At 44.6% G+C, this 21,165-nt stretch overlaps 1 protein-coding gene across 1 annotated transcript in view; it reads right to left on the bottom strand.

Moving 5' to 3' along the window:
- Positions 1-21,165, bottom strand: part of myo10l3 (myosin X, like 3) — a 159,101-nt gene that overhangs the window by 4,311 nt on the left and 133,625 nt on the right. The window contains exons 33-38 of the mRNA XM_029702003.1: positions 17,339-17,546; positions 15,330-15,466; positions 12,652-12,775; positions 3,399-3,569; positions 1,542-1,667; positions 575-736 (exon numbers count right to left, since the gene is read on the bottom strand). Of these exons, the coding sequence (XP_029557863.1) occupies positions 575-736; positions 1,542-1,667; positions 3,399-3,569; positions 12,652-12,775; positions 15,330-15,466; positions 17,339-17,546 (928 nt within the window). The remainder of the gene's footprint in view (positions 1-574; positions 737-1,541; positions 1,668-3,398; positions 3,570-12,651; positions 12,776-15,329; positions 15,467-17,338; positions 17,547-21,165) is intronic.

Below are 21,165 nucleotides of genomic sequence, written 5' to 3'. Positions count from 1 at the left end.
CCCTTCCCTTCCCTCCCGGTACCTTCCCTTCCCTCACGGTACCTTCCCTTCTCCGCATTACCTTCCATTACAGTTCCTCTCTCAATGTGTAAAATGTTTCCAACACTCCCCCTCGATACCCACCAAGCTCTTGGTGTATGAATGTGTCCACATGGCAGAGGGAGCCACATTTATAACAGAGGCCTGTCCACCGTGCCTCCATAGATGGAGCCCCATCTGTGCAAAAGCTATTTGATCCCATGGATCGTGGGTTTCAGGTAAAAGCAGGAGCATGCCCCTATCCGCATCGACGAGACCGCAGTGGAGAAGGTGAAAACCTTAAAGTTCCTCGGAGTACACATCACTGACGATCTGAAATGGCCCCCACACACACACAGACAGTGTGGTGAAGAACATACAACATCGGCTTGGCCCCTTAAGACCCTCAAAAACTTTCAGAAATGCACATATGAGAGCATCCTGTTGGGCTATATCACCGCCTGGTACGGCAACTGCACCGCCTGCAACCGCAGGGCTCTGCAGCTTGATGTCCACCCCCTGGACAGGACGCTAGTCTGTGTTGTCATGTAGTTACCTCTACGTCGAACAGTGTGGACCCATATCCGGGCCACTCCTTAATGATGTTCATGTATTTGAGCATGGCAGTGTGCTGGTCCAGTCCCTGAAGTCTGGACCACTTCTCTACGATGGAGGTTCTGGTGGCTGAAGTCTCCTCCTTCACCCACATCTCCAGCATCTGAACAAGAACAATACTTTATTAGTACCTTCCTCAAGGGCTAGGCTACCCGTTCCTCCTCTAACCGCTAGGCTACCCGTTCCTCCTCTAACCGCTAGGCTACCCGTTCCTCCTCTAACCGCTAGGCTACCCGTTCCTCCTCTAACCGCTAGGCTACCCGTTCCTCCTCTAACCGCTAGGCTACCCGTTCCTCCTCTAACCGCTAGGCTACCCGTTCCTCCTCTAACCGCTAGGCTACCCGTTCCTCCTCTAACCGCTAGGCTACCCGTTCCTCCTCTAACCGCTAGGCTACCCGTTCCTCCTCTAACCGCTAGGCTACCCGTTCCTCCTCTAACCGCTAGGCTACCCGTTCCTCCTCTAACCGCTAGGCTACCCGTTCCTCCTCTAACCGCTAGGCTACCCGTTCCTCCTCTAACCGCTAGGCTACCCGTTCCTCCTCTAACCGCTAGGCTACCCGTTCCTCCTCTAACCGCTAGGCTACCCGTTCCTCCTCTAACCGCTAGGCTACCCGTTCCTCCTCTAACCGCTAGGCTACCCGTTCCTCGCCTAACCGCTAGGCTACCCGTTCCTCGCCTAACCGCTAGGCTACCCGTTCCTCGCCTAACCGCTAGGCTACCCGTTCCTCGCCTAACCGCTAGGCTACCCGTTCCTCGCCTAACCGCTAGGCTACCCGTTCCTCGCCTAACCGCTAGGCTACCCGTTCCTCGCCTAACCGCTAGGCTACTCGTTCCTCCTCTAACCGCTAGGCTACCCGTTCCTCCTCTAACCGCTAGGCTACCCATTCCTCCTCTAACCGCTAGGCTACCTGTTCCTCCTCCATCTTCTGTTTCTTCATGGAGCCCGTCTTCAGCCCGCTGCGACGCAGGGTCCCGTCCAGGAAGCTGGTCCGCCTCCGCTCCAGGGTTTGGCCCCCAGGCCCCGCCGCGCCCACCTATACAAAACAATCCCACGTTGCTAGTCCACCTATACAAAACAATCCCACGTTGCTAGTCCACCTCTACAACCCCATGTTGTTAGTCCAACAATATAAAACAACCCCACGTTGCTAGTCCACCTCTACAAGCCCACGTTGCTAGTCCACCTCTACAACCCCACGTTGCTAGTCCACCTCTACAACCCCACGCTGCTAGTCCACCTCTACAACCCCACGCTGCTAGTCCACCTCTACAACCCCACGTTGCTAGTCCACCTCTACAACCCCACGTTGCTAGTCCACCTCTACAACCCCACGTTGTTAGTCCAACAATATAAAACAACCCCACGTTGCTAGTCCACCTCTACAACCCCACGTTGTTAGTCCAACAATATAAAACAACCCCACGTTGCTAGTCCACCTATACAAAACAATCCCACGTTGCTAGTCCACCTCTACAACCCCATGTTGTTAGTCCAACAATATAAAACAACCCCACGTTGCTAGTCCACCTCTACAAGCCCACGTTGCTAGTCCACCTCTACAACCCCACGTTGCTAGTCCACCTCTACAACCCCACGCTGCTAGTCCACCTCTACAACCCCACGCTGCTAGTCCACCTCTACAACCCCACGTTGCTAGTCCACCTCTACAACCCCACGTTGCTAGTCCACCTCTACAACCCCACGTTGTTAGTCCAACAATATAAAACAACCCCACGTTGCTAGTCCACCTCTACAACCCCACGTTGTTAGTCCAACAATATAAAACAACCCCACGTTGCTAGTCCACCTCTACAATCCCACGTTGCTAGTCCACCTCTACAATCCCACGTTGCTAGTCCACCTCTACAACCCCACGTTGCTAGTCCACCTCTACAACCCCACGTTGCTAGTCCACCTCTACAATCCCACGTTGCTAGTCCACCTCTACAATCCCACGTTGCTAGTCCACCTCTACAATCCCACGTTGCTAGTCCACCTCTACAATCCCACGTTGCTAGTCCACCTATACAATCCCACGTTGCTAGTCCACCTCTACAACCCCACGTTGCTAGTCCACCTATACAACCCCACGTCGCTAGTCCACCTCTACAACCCCACTTTGTTAGTCCACCTATACAATTCCACGTTGCTAGTCCACCTATACAATTCCATGTTGCTAGTCCACCTCTACAATCCCACATTGCTAGTCCATCTCTACAATCCCACTTTGTTAGTAAATTTGGAATTTGCTCAGTTGTCAACCTCCCCAGATAGCACACATTGTACATATGTATGCTCACACGCAGTTGTGTCAAGCCACACAGGGTCAATCTGCAGAGCACCACCCCCTGTATAGAGTGTAACTGACCTAAGTTAAATGGGATTTGTCCCCAGCAAAGACAACATACATATGGATACATCAGAGGTACATACAGTGCATTTGGAAAGTATTCAGACCCCTTTACTTGTTCCACATTTTGTTACGTTACAGCCTTATTCTAAAATGTATTAAATCATTTTTCCCCTCATCAATCTACACACAGTACCCCCTAATGACATCACAATACCCCATGACGTCACAATACCCCATAATGACATCACAATACCCCATAATGACATCACAATACCCCATAATGACAAAGTGAAAACAGATTTATTTTTTTGACATTTTGTCACATTTATTAAAAATAAAAAACTGAAATACCTTATTTATACTTTCCAAATGCACTGTAAACCTGAGGGCTTATGAAAAAGATATGCGTACCTTGGTGAAATGCAGGATGCGTGCACGGAGCCTCCCGACAGGGTAGACGTTGTCCAGAGACCAGCTGACCCGGGCCTTGTCCCCGTGGAGGAACTGGAGCCTGAGAGCGGCCAGGTGCTGCAGGGTGTCTTCTGGGGCCGGGAAATGACCGTTGGTCATAGACTCATGGGCCTGGAGGAGACATGTATATTTAACTATATATATATATATATTTAACTATATATATATATATATTTAACTATATATATATATATATATATATAGTTAAATATATATATATATATATATATATATATATATATATATATATATATATATATATATATATTTAACTATATATATATATATATATATAGTTAAATATATATATATATATATATTTAACTATATATATATATATATATATATATATATATATATATATATATATATATATATATATATATATATATATATATATATATATATATATATATATATATATATATACACACACACACATTTCACCTTTATTTAACCAGGTAGGCCAGAACTTGTTCTCATTTACAACTGCTACCTGGCCAAGATAAAGCAAAGCAGTGTGACACAAACAACAACACAGAGTTACACATGGAATAAACAAACATAAACAAACATACAGTCAATAACACAACAGACAAATCTATATACAGTGTGTGCAGATGAAGTAAGGAGGTAAGGCAATAAATAGGCCATAGTAGCGAAGTAATTACAATTTAGCAAATTTACACTGGAGTGATAGATGTGCAGGTAGAAATACTGGTGTGCAAAAGAGCAGAAAAACTAAAACAAATATGGGATGAGGTAGTTGGTTGGGCTATTTACAGATGGGCTGTGGACAGCTGCAGCAATCGGTTAGCTGCTCTGACAGCTGATGCTTAAAGTTAGTGAGGGAGATATAAGACTCCAGTTTCAGTGATTTTTGTAGTTCGTTCCAGTCATTGGTAGCAGAGAACTGGAAGGAAAGGCGGCCAAAGGAGGTGTTGGTTTTGGGGGTGACCAGTGAAATATACCTGCTGGAGCGCGTGCTACGAGTGGGTGTTGTTATCGTGACCAGTGAGCTGAGATAAGGCGGAGCTTTACCTAGCAAAGACTTATAGATGACCTGGAGCGGGTGGGTTTGGTGACGAATATGTAGCGAGGACCAGCCAACGAGAGCATACAGGTCGCAGTACTGGGTTGTATATGGGGCGTCAAGGATCACTAGTCAAGGATCGGTAGGATAGTCAGATTTACGAGGGTATGTTTGGCAGCATGAGTGAAGGATGCTTTGTTGCTAAATAGGAAGCCAATTCTAGATTTGATTTTGGATTGGAGATGCTTAATGTGAGTCTGGAAGGAGAGTTTACAGTCTAACCAGACACCTAGGTATTTGTAGTTGTCCACATATTCTAGGTCAGAACCGTCCAGAGTAGTGATGCTAGTCGGGCGAGAGGGTGCGGGCAGCGATCGGTTGAAGAGCATGCATTTGGGTTTTACTAGCAATTAAGAGCAGTTGGAGGCCACGGAAGGAGTGTTATATGGCGTTGAAGCTCGTTTGGAGGTTTGTTAACAGTGTCCAAAGAAGGGCCAGATGTATACAGAATGGTGTCGTCTGCGTAGAGGTGGATCAGGGAATCACCTGCAACAAGTATATATTACAGAGAAGAGAGTCGGCCCGAGAATTGAACCCTGTGGCACCCCCATAGAGACTGCCAGAGCTCCGGACAACAGGCCCTCCGATTTGACACATGATAACATTACCATTATATTTACGTTTACATTACATTAAATTACATCAACATTTAGGTTTACATTAACATTATACACTGCTCAAAAAAATAAAGGGAACACTTAAACAACACATCCTAGATCTGAATGAAAGAAATAATCTTATTAAATACTTTTTTCTTTACATAGTTGAATGTGCTGACAACAAAATCACACAAAAATAATCAATGGAAATCCAATTAATCAACCCATGGAGGTCTGGATTTGGAGTCACACTCCAAAATTAAAGTGGAAAACCACACTACAGGCTGATCCAACTTTGATGTAATGTCCTTAAAACAAGTCAAAATGAGGCTCAGTAGTGTGTGTGGCCTCCACGTGCCTGTATGACCTCCCTACAACGCCTGGGCATGCTCCTGATGAGGTGGCGGATGGTCTCCTGAGGGATCTCCTCCCAGACCTGGACTAAAGCATCCGCCAACTCCTGGACAATCTGTGGTGCAACGTGGCGTTGGTGGATGGAGCGAGACATGATGTCCCAGATGTGCTCAATTGGATTCAGGTCTGGGGAACGGGCGGGTCAGTCCATAGCATCAATGCCTTCCTCTTGCAGGAACTGCTGACACACTCCAGCCACATGAGGTCTAGCATTGTCTTGCATTAGGAGGAACCCAGGGCCAACCGCACCAGCATATGGTCTCACAAGGGGTCTGAGGACCTCATCTCGGTACCTAATGGCAGTCAGGCTACCTCTGGCGAGCACATGGAGGGCTGTGCAGCCCCCCAAAGAAATGCCACCCCACACCATGACTGACCCACCGCCAAACCAGTCATGCTGGAGGATGTTGCAGGCAGCAGAACGTTCTCCACGGCGTCTCCAGACTCTGTCACGTCTGCCACATGTGCTCAGTGTGAACCTGCTTTCATCTGTGAAGGGCACAGGGCGCCAGTGGCGAATTTGCCAATCTTGGTGTTCTCTGGCAAATGCCAAACGTCCTGCACGGTGTTGGGCTGTAAGCACAACCCCAACCTGTGGACGTCAGACCCTCATACCACCCTCATGGAGTCTGTTTCTGACCGTTTGAGCAGACACATGCACATTTGTGGCCTGCTGGAGGTCATTTTGCAGGGCTCTGGCAGTGCTCCTCCTGCTCCTCCTTGCACAAAGGCGGAGGTAGCGGTCCTGCTGCTGGGTTGTTGCCCTCCTACGGCCTCCTCCACGTCTCCTGATGTACTGGCCTGTCTCCTGGTAGCGCCTCCATGCTCTGGACACTACGCTGACAGACACAGCAAACCTTCTTGCCACAGCTCGCATTGATGTGCCATCCTGGATGAGCTGCACTACCTGAGCCACTTGTGTGGGTTGTAGACTCCGTCTCATGCTACCACTAGAGTGAAAGCACCGCCAGCATTCAAAAGTGACCAAAACATCAGCCAGGAAGCATAGGAACTGAGAAGTGGTCTGTGGTCCCCACCTGCAGAACCACTCCTTTATTGGGGGTGTCTTGCTTATTGCCTATAATTTCCACCTGTTGTCTCTTCCATTTGCACAACAGCATGTGAAATGTATTGTCAATCAGTGTTGCTTCCTAAGTGGACAGTTTGATTTCACAGAAGTGTGATTGACTTGGAGTTACATTGTGTTGTTTAAGTGTTCCCTTAATTTTTTTGAGCAGTATATTTACATTCCATTAACATTATACTTACGTTTACGTTATATTAACATTATATTTACGTTACATTAAATTACATTAACTTTTAGGTTTACATTAACATTGTATTTATGTTTACATTACATTAACATTAACATTTAGGTTTACATTTCATTAAATGACATTAACTTCATTTTTCAGTTTACATAACATTACATTAAATGACAGCATTATATTTACATTACATGACAAATATAATGTTAATGTTTACATTAGATTTTTTTTATTTCACCTTTATTTAACCAGGTAGGCTAGTTGAGAACAAGTTCTCATTTAAAATTGCGACCTGGCCAAGATAAAGCAAAGCAGTTCGACACAAACAACAACACAGAGTTACACATGGAATAAACAAGCGTACAGTCAATAACACAATAGAAAAAAGAAAGTCTATTTACAGTGTGTGCAAATGGCATGAGGAGGTAAGGCAATAAATAGGCCATAGTAGCGAAGTAATTACAATTTAGCAAATTAACACTGGAGTGATAGATGAGCAGATGGTGATGTGCAAGTAGAAATACTGGTGTGCAAAAGAGCAGAAAAGTAAATAAAAACAATATGGGGATGAGGTAGGTAGATTGGGTGGGCTATTTACAGCTGCAGCGATCGGTTAGCTGCTCAGATAGCTGATGTTTAAAGTTAGTGAGGGAAATATAAGTTCTGTTGAAAAACGTTTCTAACCACTATACCAACTAACCCTAAACCCATTAAAACCTCCCTACCAACTAACCCTACACCCATTAAATCCTCCCTACCAACTAACCCTACACCCATTAAAACCTCCCCACTATACCAACTAACCCTACACCCATTAAAACCTCACCACTATACCAACTAACCCTACACCCATTAAAACCTCCCTACCAACTAACCCTAGACCCATTAAAACCTCACCACTATACCAACTAACCCTACACCCATTAAAACCTCCCCACTATACCAACTAACCCTACACCCAATAAAACCTCCCTACCAACTAACCCTATACTCATTAAAACCTCACCACTATACCAGCTAACCCTACACCCATTAAAACCTCCCTACCAACTAACCCTACACCCATTAAAACCTCCCTACCAACTAACCCTATACTCATTAAAACCTCACCACTATACCAGCTAACCCTACACCCATTAAAACCTCCCTACCAACTAACCCTACACCCATTAAAACCTCCCTACCAACTAACCCTACACCCATTAAAACCTCCCTACCAACTAACCCTATACTCATTAAAACCTCACCACTATACCAGCCAACCCTACACCCATTAAAACCTCACCACTATACCAACTAACCCTACACCCATTAAAAGCTCCCTACCAACTAACCCTACACCCATTAAAACCTCACCACTATACCAGCTAACCCTACACCCATTAAAACCTCACCACTATACCAGCAAACCCTGCACCCATTAAAACCTGACCACTATACCAACTAACCCTGCACCCATTAAAACCTCACCACTATACCAACTAACCCTACACCCATTAAAACCTCCCTACCAACTAACCCTACACCCATTAAAACCTCCCTACCAACTAACCCTACACCCATTAAAACCTCACCACTATACCAACTAACCCTACACCCATTAAAACCTCACCACTATACCAACTAACCCTACACCCATTAAAACCTCCCTACCAACTAACCCTACACCCATTAAAACCTCACCACTATACCAACTAACCCTACACCCATTAAAACCTCCCTACCAACTAACCCTACACCCATTAAAACCTCACCACTATACCAACTAACCCTACACCCATTAAAACCTGACCACTATACCAACTAACCCTGCACCCATTAAAACCTCACCACTATACCAACTAACCCTACACCCATTAAAACCTCCCTACCAACTAACCCTACACCCATTAAAACCTCACCACTATACCAACTAACCCTACACCCATTAAAACCTCACTACCAACTAACCCTACACCCATTAAAACCACACCACTATACCAACTAACCCTACACCCATTAAAACCACACCACTATACCAACTAACCCTACACCCATTAAAACCACACCACTATACCAACTAACCCTACACCCATTAAAACCACACCACTATACCAACTAACCCTACACCCATTAAAACCTCACCACTATACCAACTAACCCTGCACCCATTAAAACCTCACCACTATACCAACTAACCCTACACCCATTAAAACCTCCCTACCAACTAACCCTACACCCATTAAAACCTCACCACTATACCAACTAACCCTACACCCATTAAAACCTGACCACTATACCAACTAACCCTGCACCCATTAAAACCTCACCACTATACCAACTAACCCTACACCCATTAAAACCTCCCTACCAACTAACCCTACACCCATTAAAACCTCACCACTATACCAACTAACCCTACACCCATTAAAACCTCACTACCAACTAACCCTACACCCATTAAAACCACACCACTATACCAACTAACCCTACACCCATTAAAACCTCACCACTATACCAACTAACCCTACACCCATTAAAACCTGACCACTATACCAACTAACCCTGCACCCATTAAAACCTCACCACTATACCAACTAACCCTACACCCATTAAAACCTCCCTACCAACTAACCCTACACCCATTAAAACCTGACCACTATACCAACTAACCCTGCACCCATTAAAACCTCACCACTATACCAACTAACCCTACACCCATTAAAACCTCCCTACCAACTAACCCTACACCCATTAAAACCTCACCACTATACCAACTAACCCTACACCCATTAAAACCTGACCACTATACCAACTAACCCTACACCCATTAAAACCTCACCACTATACCAACTAACCCTGCACCCATTAAAACCTCACCACTATACCAACTAACCCTACACCCATTAAAACCTGATCCTACAGCAGGCCACCAGCCTGGGAGGACAGGACACTATCGTTCAACACACCTTGTAACTCTTCTACAGTAAAATCTCCTACACCTTAAGTACTTCTCTGCAGCTGCCACCACCACATCGATCCTCTGTGATTTTACGTTCCATTTCTGTGGTACAGTTGATAACCACTGCTGTGAACGCTAAGAAACCAACCTTACTGAAAAACCTGTTATTCCTATCACTCTCTATTGGCCTCGGCTCAGGGAGTCTCTTTGGATCCCCATCTTCCTCTCCTAGGCGTACGACACCTTCTGCACCTCTCTCTCTCTCTCTCTCTCTCTCTCTCTCTCTCTCTCTCTCTCTCTCTCTCTCTCTCTCTCTCTCTCCTCTCTCTCTCTCTCTCTCTCTCTCTCTCTCTCTCTCTCTCTCTCTCTCTCTCTCTCTCTCTCTCTCTCTCTCTCTCTCTCTCTCTCTCTCTCTCTCTCTCTCTCTCTCTCTCTCTCTCTCTCTCTCTCTCTCTCTCTCTCTCTCTCTCTCTCTCTCTCTCCTCTCTCTCTCTCTCTCTCTCTCTCTCTCTCTCTCTCTCTCTCTCTCTCTCTCTCTCTCTCTCTCTCTCTCTCTCTCTCTCTCTCTCTCTCTCATATATCACCATGGGAACCTTTACTCACACAACTCTTTCCACCCATACTACACAGAGGAGGCTGCTGAGGGGAGGACAGCTCATAGTAAGGTCTGGAATGGAATGAATTGCACTGCATTCCAGCCATTAAACAGTCATGACTACATGGAACTTTATTCCACATCAGGTAACTGATGCAAGCAGAAGAATCAGATTTATAAAAAAAACAGGTAAAATATTATTATGGAACGACGGGCACTGTGAAGATGACACACACAAAGGTACAGACACATGCATACGCACACATTGTGATAATTGTTACATTTACATTTTAGTCATTTAGCAGACGCTCTTATCCAGAGCGACTTACAGTAGTGAATGCATACATTTCATGATTTATTTTTTTTTCTTTTCGTACTGGTCCCCCGTGGGAATCGAACCCACAACCCTGGCGTTGCATACACCATGCTCTACCAACTGAGCCACACAGGACCATGTTCTATGGTGGTATTAAACATTATGTATTATAGATATGTAGTGGTATAATAACGTTATATGATGTCCTGTTTTATATGTAATGTAAGTGCTTTAATATGTTTGGACCCCAGGAAGAGTAGCCGCTGCCTTGGCAGGAACTAATGAGGATCCATAATAAACCCCAGGAAGAGTAGCTGCTGCCTTGACAGGAACTAACGGGGATCCATAATAAACCCCAGGAATAGTAGCTGCTGCCTTGGCAGGAACTAATGGGGATCCATAATAAACCCCAGGAAGAGTAGCCGCTGCCTTGGCAGGAACTAATGGGGATCCATAATAAACCCCAGGAAGAGTAGCTGCTGTCTTGGCAGGAACTAATGGGGATCCATTATAAATACAAATAATTATGAGCCGTCCTCCCCTCAACAGCCTCTACTGCTGCATATTCCTTTGTCTGATGCCCTTCTGTACACTTCTCACATCTAGAAATCTCCCTTTTACACACTGCTACAACGTGACCATAAGCTTGGCACCTAAAACACCATAATGGGTTCGGGACAAAAAGCTCTCACTGGATAACTGACACATCCTAACTTGACTTTGTTGGGTAAAGACTCCGCATCAAAACTCAGCAGGACAGACAGTGTCTTCTCTGTTTCACCACGCTCTCTACTGGGTCTGCGCCGTACCAAACGGCAGGTATCACAGACACCGGGAATCTTCCATTTCAGTTGACCCTCCTCAACACAACGCCACCCCAGTTATCACTTCTTTCAACGGCGCCCTGCTCCAGAGAGCAAAGCAAGTCACAGTTCTTGTTCCTAAATGCGTGGGGACAAGAACTGCTCCTTCTGGATGGAAAAAAAATGCCCAAATAATCACCACAAGTCCACTTTAAGTTACTTTAACCGACTCAACAGTCCTGAATCTCTTCTCCACCCAACCAGACACCACATATGGATCAGCCAGAAGGCAAGGATCTAATCTCTCTGAAAATACCACTGGGCCAGAATCATCTTCATCGTCCTTTCCTTTCATTCCACTCTCCTCCATTTTTAAAACCTTCATCCTGTCGCTTTTCAAATCATTCAAACTCCATGTCACTCTCATCAACTTCACGTTCTGAGCTACTAAAGTACGGTTTTCCATTTTTTTACTTTAACGCCCAGAGTTTTCCCTTGTTCCCTCGACCCTGCTGCCATTTTCTCGCAACATCCACTCGTCCCAGTTTTTTTATTTTTTATTTATTATTTCTTGAACTTGTCCGCTTTCTTCCTCATGTTTTCTTCTGAGCTACTAACTAACCTCCTGTCCTCGTCCTCCATATTTGAACCCCACTGAGCGCCGCAGACTATTACAAGGAGCCGCCATTTTAGCAAAGAAAAACAACATTGCAAAACTCTGAATCGTGTATCTGAGTAGAGCATGTAGAAATCTCAACTTTAAAGAGACAGAAGGTCAGTGAATTGACACAGCTATTCTGGCCCTACTAAATGGTTTCTATGGGAATGGGGGTGCTTACAAAGGTCAGTGAATTGATACAGCTATTCTGGCCCTACTAAAAGGTTTCTATGGGAATGGGGGTGCTTACAAAGGTCAGTGAATTGATACAGCTATTCTGGCCCTACTAAAAGGTTTCTATGGGAATGGGGCGCTTGCTTAAGCCTTCCCCCCCAAAAAAGGGAAGAGGACAGAAAAATTTCAAGAAGATGGATTGCAAACTAAGATGGTTTGCAACAAGTCAATGAATTGAAATGGAAAAGACTCTAAAACACGACATTATAGACACTTTTCTACTCAGGTGCTTTCTAATAATAATAATAATAGAACAAAATGGACTAACTGACCTGTTCGAACATGAAAGCGAACTCCACCCCTTCCTTGGGCACGTTCTCTACATCCAGGAAACAGTAGAGTTTGAAGTAGAGCTTCCACTGTCCTTCCTCCTCCACCTCCTCACTGCCTGACAGCCTGGAAATCAATCAATGAATCAATGAATCAGCCAATCAACCAAACCAATTTCAGACCCTCTAGTTTTAGCAGAAATATAGTAATAATATCAAGAGGTTTGTGGGTCATGTAGACTGGTCCCAGATCTGTAGCCATCTATGGGTAGACTGGTCCCAGATCTGTAGCCATCTATGGGTAGACTGGTCCCAGATCTGTAGCCATCTATGGGTAGACTGGTCCCAGATCTGTAGCCATCTATGGGTAGACTGGTCCCAGATCTGTAGCCATCTATGGGTAGACTGGTCCCAGATCTGTAGCCATCTATGGGTAGACTGGTCCCAGATCTGTAGCCATCTATGGGTAGACTGGTCCCAGATCTGTTAGCCATCTATGGGTAGACTGGTCCCAGATCTGTAGCCATCTATGGGTAGACTGGTCCCAGATCTGTTAGCCATCTATAGGTAGACTGGTCCCAGATCTGTAGCCATCTATGGGTAGACTGGTCCCAGATCTGTTAGCCATCTATAGGTAGACTGGTCCCAGATCTGTTAGCCATCTATGGGTATGTTCTCTCTCTGTGGGTAGCCTGGTCCCAGATCTGTTAGTGCTGTCTTGCTAACTTTTCCCTATGTTCAACAAGCTTTCTCAGTGTCCAACCAGCTCTCTCAGTGTCCAACAAGCTCTCTCAGTGTCCAACAAGCTCTCTCAGTGTCCAACAAGCTCTCTCAGTGTCCAACAAGCTCTCTCAGTGTCCAACAAGCTCTCTCAGTGTCCAACAAGCTTTCTCAGTGTCCAACAAGCTTTCTCAGTGTCCAACAAGCTTTCTCAGTGTCCAACAAGCTCTCAGTGTCCAACAAGCTTTCTCTGCCCTTAACCTTGTTCTGAACACCTCCAAAACAAAGGTCATGTGGTTTGGTAAGAAGAATGCCCTTCTCCCCACAGGTGTGATTACTACCTCTGAGGGTTTAGAGCTCGAGGTAGTCACCTCATTCAAGTACTTGGGAGTATGGCTAGATGGTGCACTGTCCTTCTCTCAGCACATATCAAAGCTGTAGGCTAAAGTTAAATCTAGACTTGGTTTCCTCTATCGTAATAGCTTCTCTTTCACCCCAGCTGCCAAACTAACCCTGATTCAGATGACCATCCTACCCATGCTAGATTACGGAGACGTAATTTATAGATCAGCAGGTAAGGGTGCTCTCAAGCGGCTAGATGTTCTTTATCATTCGGCCATCAGATTTGCCACCAATGCTCCTTACAGGACACATCACTGCACTCTATACTCCTCTGAAAACTGGTCATCTCTGTATACCTGTCGCAAGACCCACTGGTTGATGCTTATTTGTAAAACCCTCTTCGGCCTCACTCCCCCCTATCTGAGATATCTACTGCAGCCCTCATCCTCCACATACAACACCCGTTCACTCCCCCCTATCTGAGATATCTACTGCAGCCCTCATCCTCCACATTCAACACCGGTTCTGCCAGTCACATTCTGTTAAAGGTCTCCAAAGCACACAGATCCCTGGGTCGCTCCTCTTTTCAGTTCGCTGCAGCTAGCGACTGGAACGAGCTGCAACAAACACTCAAAATGGACAGTTTTATCTCCATCTTTTCATTCAAAGACTCAATCATGGACACTCTTACTGACAGTTGTGGCTGCTTTGCGTGTTGTTTTGTTGTCTCTACCTTCTTGCCCTTTGTGCTGTTGTCTGGGCTCAATAATGTTTGTATCATGTTTTGTGCTGCTGCCATGTTGTGTTGCTACCATGCTGTTTCGTCATGTGTTGCTGCCATGCTGTTTCGTCATGTGTTGCTGCCTTGCTATGTTGTTGTTTTAGGTCTCTATGTAGTGTAGTGTTGTCTCTTGTCTATTTTTAATCCCAGGCCCCCGTCCCCGCAGGAGGCCTTTAGCCTTTTGGTGGGCCGTCATTGTAATTTAGAATTGGTTCTTAACTGACTTGCCTCGTTAAATAAAGGTTCAATAAAAAATAAATAAAACTGTCAATGGCCATAGGGATTGACAAAGCCAGCACAAACAGATCAGGGACCAGGCTAATCTCTGTGCATCTCTCTCTCTCTCTCCAGCTGAACTCTGACCTCTCTAACAGATCAGGGACCAGGCTAATCTCTGTGCATCTCTCTCTCTCTCTCCAGCTGAACTCTGACCTCTCTAACAGATCAGGGACCAGGCTAATCTCTGTGCATCTCTCTCTCTCTCCAGCTGAACTCTGATCTCTCAAACAGATCAGGGACCAGGCTAATCTCTGTGCATCTCTCTCTCTCTCCAGCTGAACTCTGACCTCTCTAACAGATCAGGGACCAGGCTAATCTCTGTGCATCTCTCTCTCTCTCCAGCTGAACTCTGACCTCTCTAACAGATCAGGGATCAGTCTAATCTCTGTGCATCTCTCTCTCTCTCCAGCTGAACTCTGACCTCTCTAACAGATCAGGGACCATGCTAATCTCTGTGCATCTCTCTCTCTCTCCAGCTGAACTCTGACCTCTCTAACAGATCAGGGACCAGGCCATTCTCTGTGCATCTCTCTCTCTCTCTCTCCAGCTGAACTCTGACCTTTCGAACTTGGCGAGTACGTCAGAAACGATGACTCTGCTCTCCACAGCCCGGTCCGTAGTGTTGTTGTGTTCAAACAGGGCAAACATGTTTCTACTGTCCTCCATGGCCAGTCCTCGGATCAACTTCTCCACCACCTGGGGACAGGCAGGACAGAGGGACATTAACACAGGCTGGAGAAAATGGATGTACCAATGTCGGATTGCCCCTGGCAGAAATTACTGTATTTTTACAGCTGCTACTCATTGTGGAAAACAGATTTTTTTTAACCTCTCCAGCGGTGGTGTGTGAGTTGATGTAAAGACTTAGTATGTAAAGAAGACCCCATAGAGGGACATAGAGGGAGTATGGTAGTCGCTCTAATCACCTACTCTGAAGCTCTGAGTCCAGATTATTTCATGTGTAACTCTGTTGTTGTTGTATGTGTCGAACTGCTTTGCTTTATCTTGGCCAGGTCGCAGTTGTAAATGAGAACTTGTTCTCAACTGGTCTACCTGGTTGAATAAAGGTGAAATAAAATAAATAAATAAATAAAAACGTATCCTCTACAGCAGAGGTAATTCTGGGTCTTCCTTTCCTGTGGCGGTCCTCGTGAGAGACAGTTTCATCATAGCGCTTGATGGTTTTTGTGACTGCACAAGTTTTTGAAATGTTCTGAATTGACTGACCTTCATGTCTTAAAGTAATGGACTGTCGTTTCTCTTTGCTTATTAAATAGATAGCCCTGTTTGATAAAAGACCAAGTCCATATTATGGCAAGAACAGCTCACATTTTGAACTGTTCTTGCCATAATATGGACTTGGTCTTTTATCTTCTGTATACCAAACCTATCTTGTCACAACTGATTGGCACAAAAACATTAAGTAAAGAAATTCCACAAATTAACTTTTAACAAGGCACACCTGTTAATTGGAATGCATTCCAGGTGACTACCTCATGAAGCTGGTTGAGAGAATGCCAAGAGTTTGCAAAGCTGTCATCACGGCAAAGGGTGGCGTCTTTGAAGAATCTAACACTTTTTTGGTTACTATTTGATTCCATAAGTGTTGTTTTGTCTTTCACTATTATTCTACAACATAGAAAATAGTAAAAATAAAGAAAAACCCTTGAATGAGTAGGTGTGTCCAATCTTTTGGCTGGTACTGTGTATGTTGTCTTAAGGCGGAAGGCGTTACAGGCTTTATTCTTTTCATTTATTTTTCGAGGTTGGACGTTAGCACGTAGGGCGCACTGATTGCCGTCACCTCGTTAGTCAGTATGTGTTACACCTGTGGTGTATTTAAGAGTGTCTGGCCCAGTGCTCCAGTTGTCTTGATAGATGTGGAGGGTTTAACACCTTTAGTTGTCTGGATAGATGTGGAGGGTCTAGACCTTTAGTTGTCTGGATAGATGTGGAGGGTTTAACTCCTTTAGTTGTCTTGATAGATGTGGAGGGTTAACTCCTCTAGTTGTCTTGATAGATGTGGAGGGTTAACTCCTCTAGTTGTCTTGATAGATGTGGAGGGTAACTCCTTTAGTTGTCTGGATAGATGTGGAGGGTTAACACCTTTAGTTGTCTTGATAGATGTGGAGGTTTAACTCCTTTAGTTGTCTGGATAGATGTGGAGGGTTAACACCTTTAGTTGGCTGGATAGATGTGGAGGGTTAACACCTTTAGTTGGCGTGCCCCATTTTGATTTCTAGACAAACAATCCTTTATCTGATTTCCCTGGTTTCGTTTTGCTCCACTTTTAGGTTTACTTCCTGTCTTAGTTTGCTGTGGGTTTTCATTTTATTTGCCTGTTCTTGGGTAAATGTAGTGGGTCTCATGGTGGGTGTCTTTTAGGTCCCAGTTGTTGTTGCTAGTCAACTTTCAGTGGACCCCCCCCCCATGAGTATCTTTCAGAAACCCTCCTAAAACCCCACCTGTTTTGTTTTGGTTGTTGTTCAATTCCCACATTTTTTTTAGTTCCCTCTTCTGTCTGAGCGACCTATTTTTGGTTTTCTAGCTGGGGAACGTAACACTTACCTCTCCAGCGGTGGTGTGTGAGTTGATGGAGATCTTGCAGGATCCGCCTCCGTGGCAGTAGACCGTAGTAGTCATTTCCTGCCGGGTCAGTAAGGCTACGATCTCCTCCTGAGACGGAACATAGTCCCTGACCTTGGTCCTCTTCAGAGACTCACCTATGAAATGGGCGAACATGTCCACCTCTGTTCCGGGAAACTGCTCCTTAACCCTGGAGAAGAACAGAAGAACAGACAGAGGGTTACTGAGGTTGTAGAGGAAATCAACAAATCAACGTTACTGATGTCTTACTGTCCAGTTTACTCATCCATACAAATCAATCACAGAAAAGATGTCTATTTGTATTAGAAGCTATAGGGAGGGGACACTTTCTGCTTGTGGCTCAAAGCTGTAGTGGTAATTTAATTAAAGGGACCATGTTGAAATAAAATAAATAAAAATTCAGGCAGTGAAATATGTTTCCACCAGAGTTAGCTAAACACAGCTAATTTTCATCCACACTCCCTAACTAAAAACACAGCAGTATAGTCAGATAACAGATTAAAACAAATACAGGAATCTTAAAACAAATACAGGAATCATAAAATACAACAAATGCAGGATTGATCCACACTTTGACCTCCACGGAGCAGGATTTAAAGTCACTAGTGCTTTAATTAAAAAGGCAGAGAGGAGGGAATTCCATTTCCTGATGCCTGAGGTGGAGAACGCTGACTGTTCCTTCGTTGAGGAATAACAGTGTCCTCTAGCTTGTGGAGGTCCGGCTGACTCTGCTGTTTTGTTCAGAGCTTAATATGACAAAATCTTTCAGAGGTGGGGCTGCAACATTATTGACGATCTTATAAACTAGACAGACATCAGAGAAAAAGGAAGTTGTCCAAATTGAACAGATTGTACTTGGTGAGAATATCCCAGTGACAGTAATGATGTGGTTTCCTGTCCAGGATCTTAAGTAACTTGTTTACATAGAGATTGAAGGGGTTTAACTGATGTTTAATTGGCTTGAGACCAGCTGCCGAAACAATAGGACAGGTGACAGAAAATCATTGCGTGTAAATCCATCATGGCCGCCTCTGTAGAGAGAGTTCCTGATCTAAATGAACATGTGTAAGAAGACTATTCTGTATATTTTTTTTATTTGTTTTTACAGTTCAAAGTAGGGTCTAGGATAATGCCCAGATATTTGAGTAAATAGCTACCATTTTTTCCCCCCACATTGAGGGTGAGGCAGTAGTGGTTGAGCCTTTCAGCCACTTTCGACAACGATACCCTTAGTTTGCTTGCAACTTGATCAGAATTTTCCCCATGTGTATAAATAACTATCATCCACGACCTGGTAGAGACTAAATAACAAAGGGCCCAGGATTGAACCCTGTGGTACTCCCATAGTGTGTTCCCTTGGTGATGGTAGGTCCCATTGCATCCGGTCAGCCGGATACGATTTGATAAGACTCAATCCATTTTAAAACACTTGATGAGATGTTTGAAGTTGGACGGCTTGGAGACGAGGACATTGTGATTCAGTGTCAAAGGATTTTTCTGAGGAGAACTGCACCTACTGCACCTTTGTCCAGCTTGGCCTTGTTCACCTCTAGGAGATAGTAACATACTGTCTCTGTTGAGTGGTTCACCTCTAGGAGATAGTAACATACTGTCTCTGTTGAGTGGTTCATCTCTAGGAGATAGTAACATACTGTCTCTGTTGAGTGGTTCACCTCTAGGAGATAGTAACATACTGTCTCTGAGTGGTTCACCTCTAGGAGATAGTAACATACTGTCTCTGTTGAGTGGTTCACGTCTAGGAGATAGTAACATACTGTCTCTGTTGAGTGGTTCACCTCTAGGAGATAGTAACATACTGTCTCTGTTGAGTGGTTCACCTCTAGGAGATAGTAACATACTGTCTCTGAGTGGTTCATCTCTAGGAGATAGTAACATACTGTCTCTGTTGAGTGGTTCACCTCTAGGAGATAGTAACATACTGTCTCTGAGTGGTTCATCTCTAGGAGATAGTAACATACTGTCTCTGTTGAGTGGTTCACGTCTAGGAGATAGTAACATACTCTCTGTTGAGTGGTTCATCTCTAGGAGATAGTAACATACTGTCTCTGTTGAGTGGTTCATCTCTAGGAGATAGTAACATACTGTCTCTGTTGAGTGGTTCACCTCTAGGAGATAGTAACATACTGTCTCTGTTGAGTGGTTCACCTCTAGGAGATAGTAACATACTGTCTCTGTTGAGTGGTTCACCTCTAGGAGATAGTAACATACTGTCTCTGTTGAGTGGTTCATCTCTAGGAGATAGTAACATACTGTCTCTGTTGAGTGGTTCACCTCTAGGAGATAGTAACATACTGTCTCTGAGTGGTTCACCTCTAGGAGATAGTAACATACTGTCTCTGTTGAGTGGTTCACGTCTAGGAGATAGTAACATACTGTCTCTGTTGAGTGGTTCACCTCTAGGAGATAGTAACATACTGTCTCTGTTGAGTGGTTCACCTCTAGGAGATAGTAACATACTGTCTCTGAGTGGTTCATCTCTAGGAGATAGTAACATACTGTCTCTGTTGAGTGGTTCACCTCTAGGAGATAGTAACATACTGTCTCTGAGTGGTTCATCTCTAGGAGATAGTAACATACTGTCTCTGTTGAGTGGTTCACGTCTAGGAGATAGTAACATACTGTCTCTGTTGAGTGGTTCATCTCTAGGAGATAGTAACATACTGTCTCTGTTGAGTGGTTCATCTCTAGGAGATAGTAACATACTGTCTCTGTTGAGTGGTTCATCTCTAGGAGATAGTAACATACTGTCTCTGTTGAGTGGTTCACGTCTAGGAGATAGTAACATACTGTCTCTGTTGAGTGGTTCACCTCTAGGAGATAGTAACATACTGTCTCTGTTGAGTGGTTCACCTCTAGGAGATAGTAACATACTGTCTCTGTTGAGTGGTTCATCTCTAGGAGATAGTAACATACTGTCTCTGTTGAGTGGTTCACCTCTAGGAGATAGTAACATACTGTCTCTGTTGAGTGGTTCACCTCTAGGAGATAGTAACATACTGTCTCTGTTGAGTGGTTCACCTCTAGGAGATAGTAACATACTGTCTCTGTTGAGTGGTTCACCTCTAGGAGATAGTAACATACTGTCTCTGTTGAGTGGTTCACCTCTAGGAGATAGTAACATACGGTCTCTGTTGAGTGGTTCACCTCTAGGAGATAGTAACATACTGTCTCTGTTGAGTGGTTCACCTCCAGGAGATAGTAACATACTGTCTCTGTTGAGTGGTTCACCTCTAGGAGATAGTAACATACTGTCTCTGTTGAGTGGTTCACCTCTAGGAGATAGTAACATACTGTCTCTGTTGAGTGGTTCATCTCTAGGAGATAGTAACATAATGTCTCTGAGTGGTCCATCTCTAGGAGATAGTAACATACTGTCTCTGTTGAGTGGTTCACCTCTAGGAGATAGTAACATACGGTCTCTGTTGAGTGGTTCATCTCTAGGAGATAGTAACATACTGTCTCTGTTGAGTGGTTCACCTCTAGGAGATAGTAACATAATGTCTCTGAGTGGTTCATCTCTAGGAGATAGTAACATACTGTCTCTGTTGAGTGGTTCACCTCTAGGAGATAGTAACATACGGTCTCTGTTGAGTGGTTCACCTCTAGGAGATAGTAACATACTGTCTCTGTTGAGTGGTTCACCCTGAACCCAAACTGGCCTTGTTCACCTCTAGGAGATAGTAACATACTGTCGATGATGACAAGATGACAAGGAGGATCCTGATTGGTCTATAGTTGCTCACATCAAGATGACAAGGAGGATGCTG

Source organism: Salmo trutta, chromosome 20 (assembly GCF_901001165.1).
Source record: "Salmo trutta chromosome 20, fSalTru1.1, whole genome shotgun sequence".
Classification (NCBI taxonomy): domain Eukaryota; kingdom Metazoa; phylum Chordata; class Actinopteri; order Salmoniformes; family Salmonidae; genus Salmo; species Salmo trutta.
Note: the sequence above shows the minus strand (reverse complement) of the source record. Positions and strands in the feature narration are given on the sequence as shown.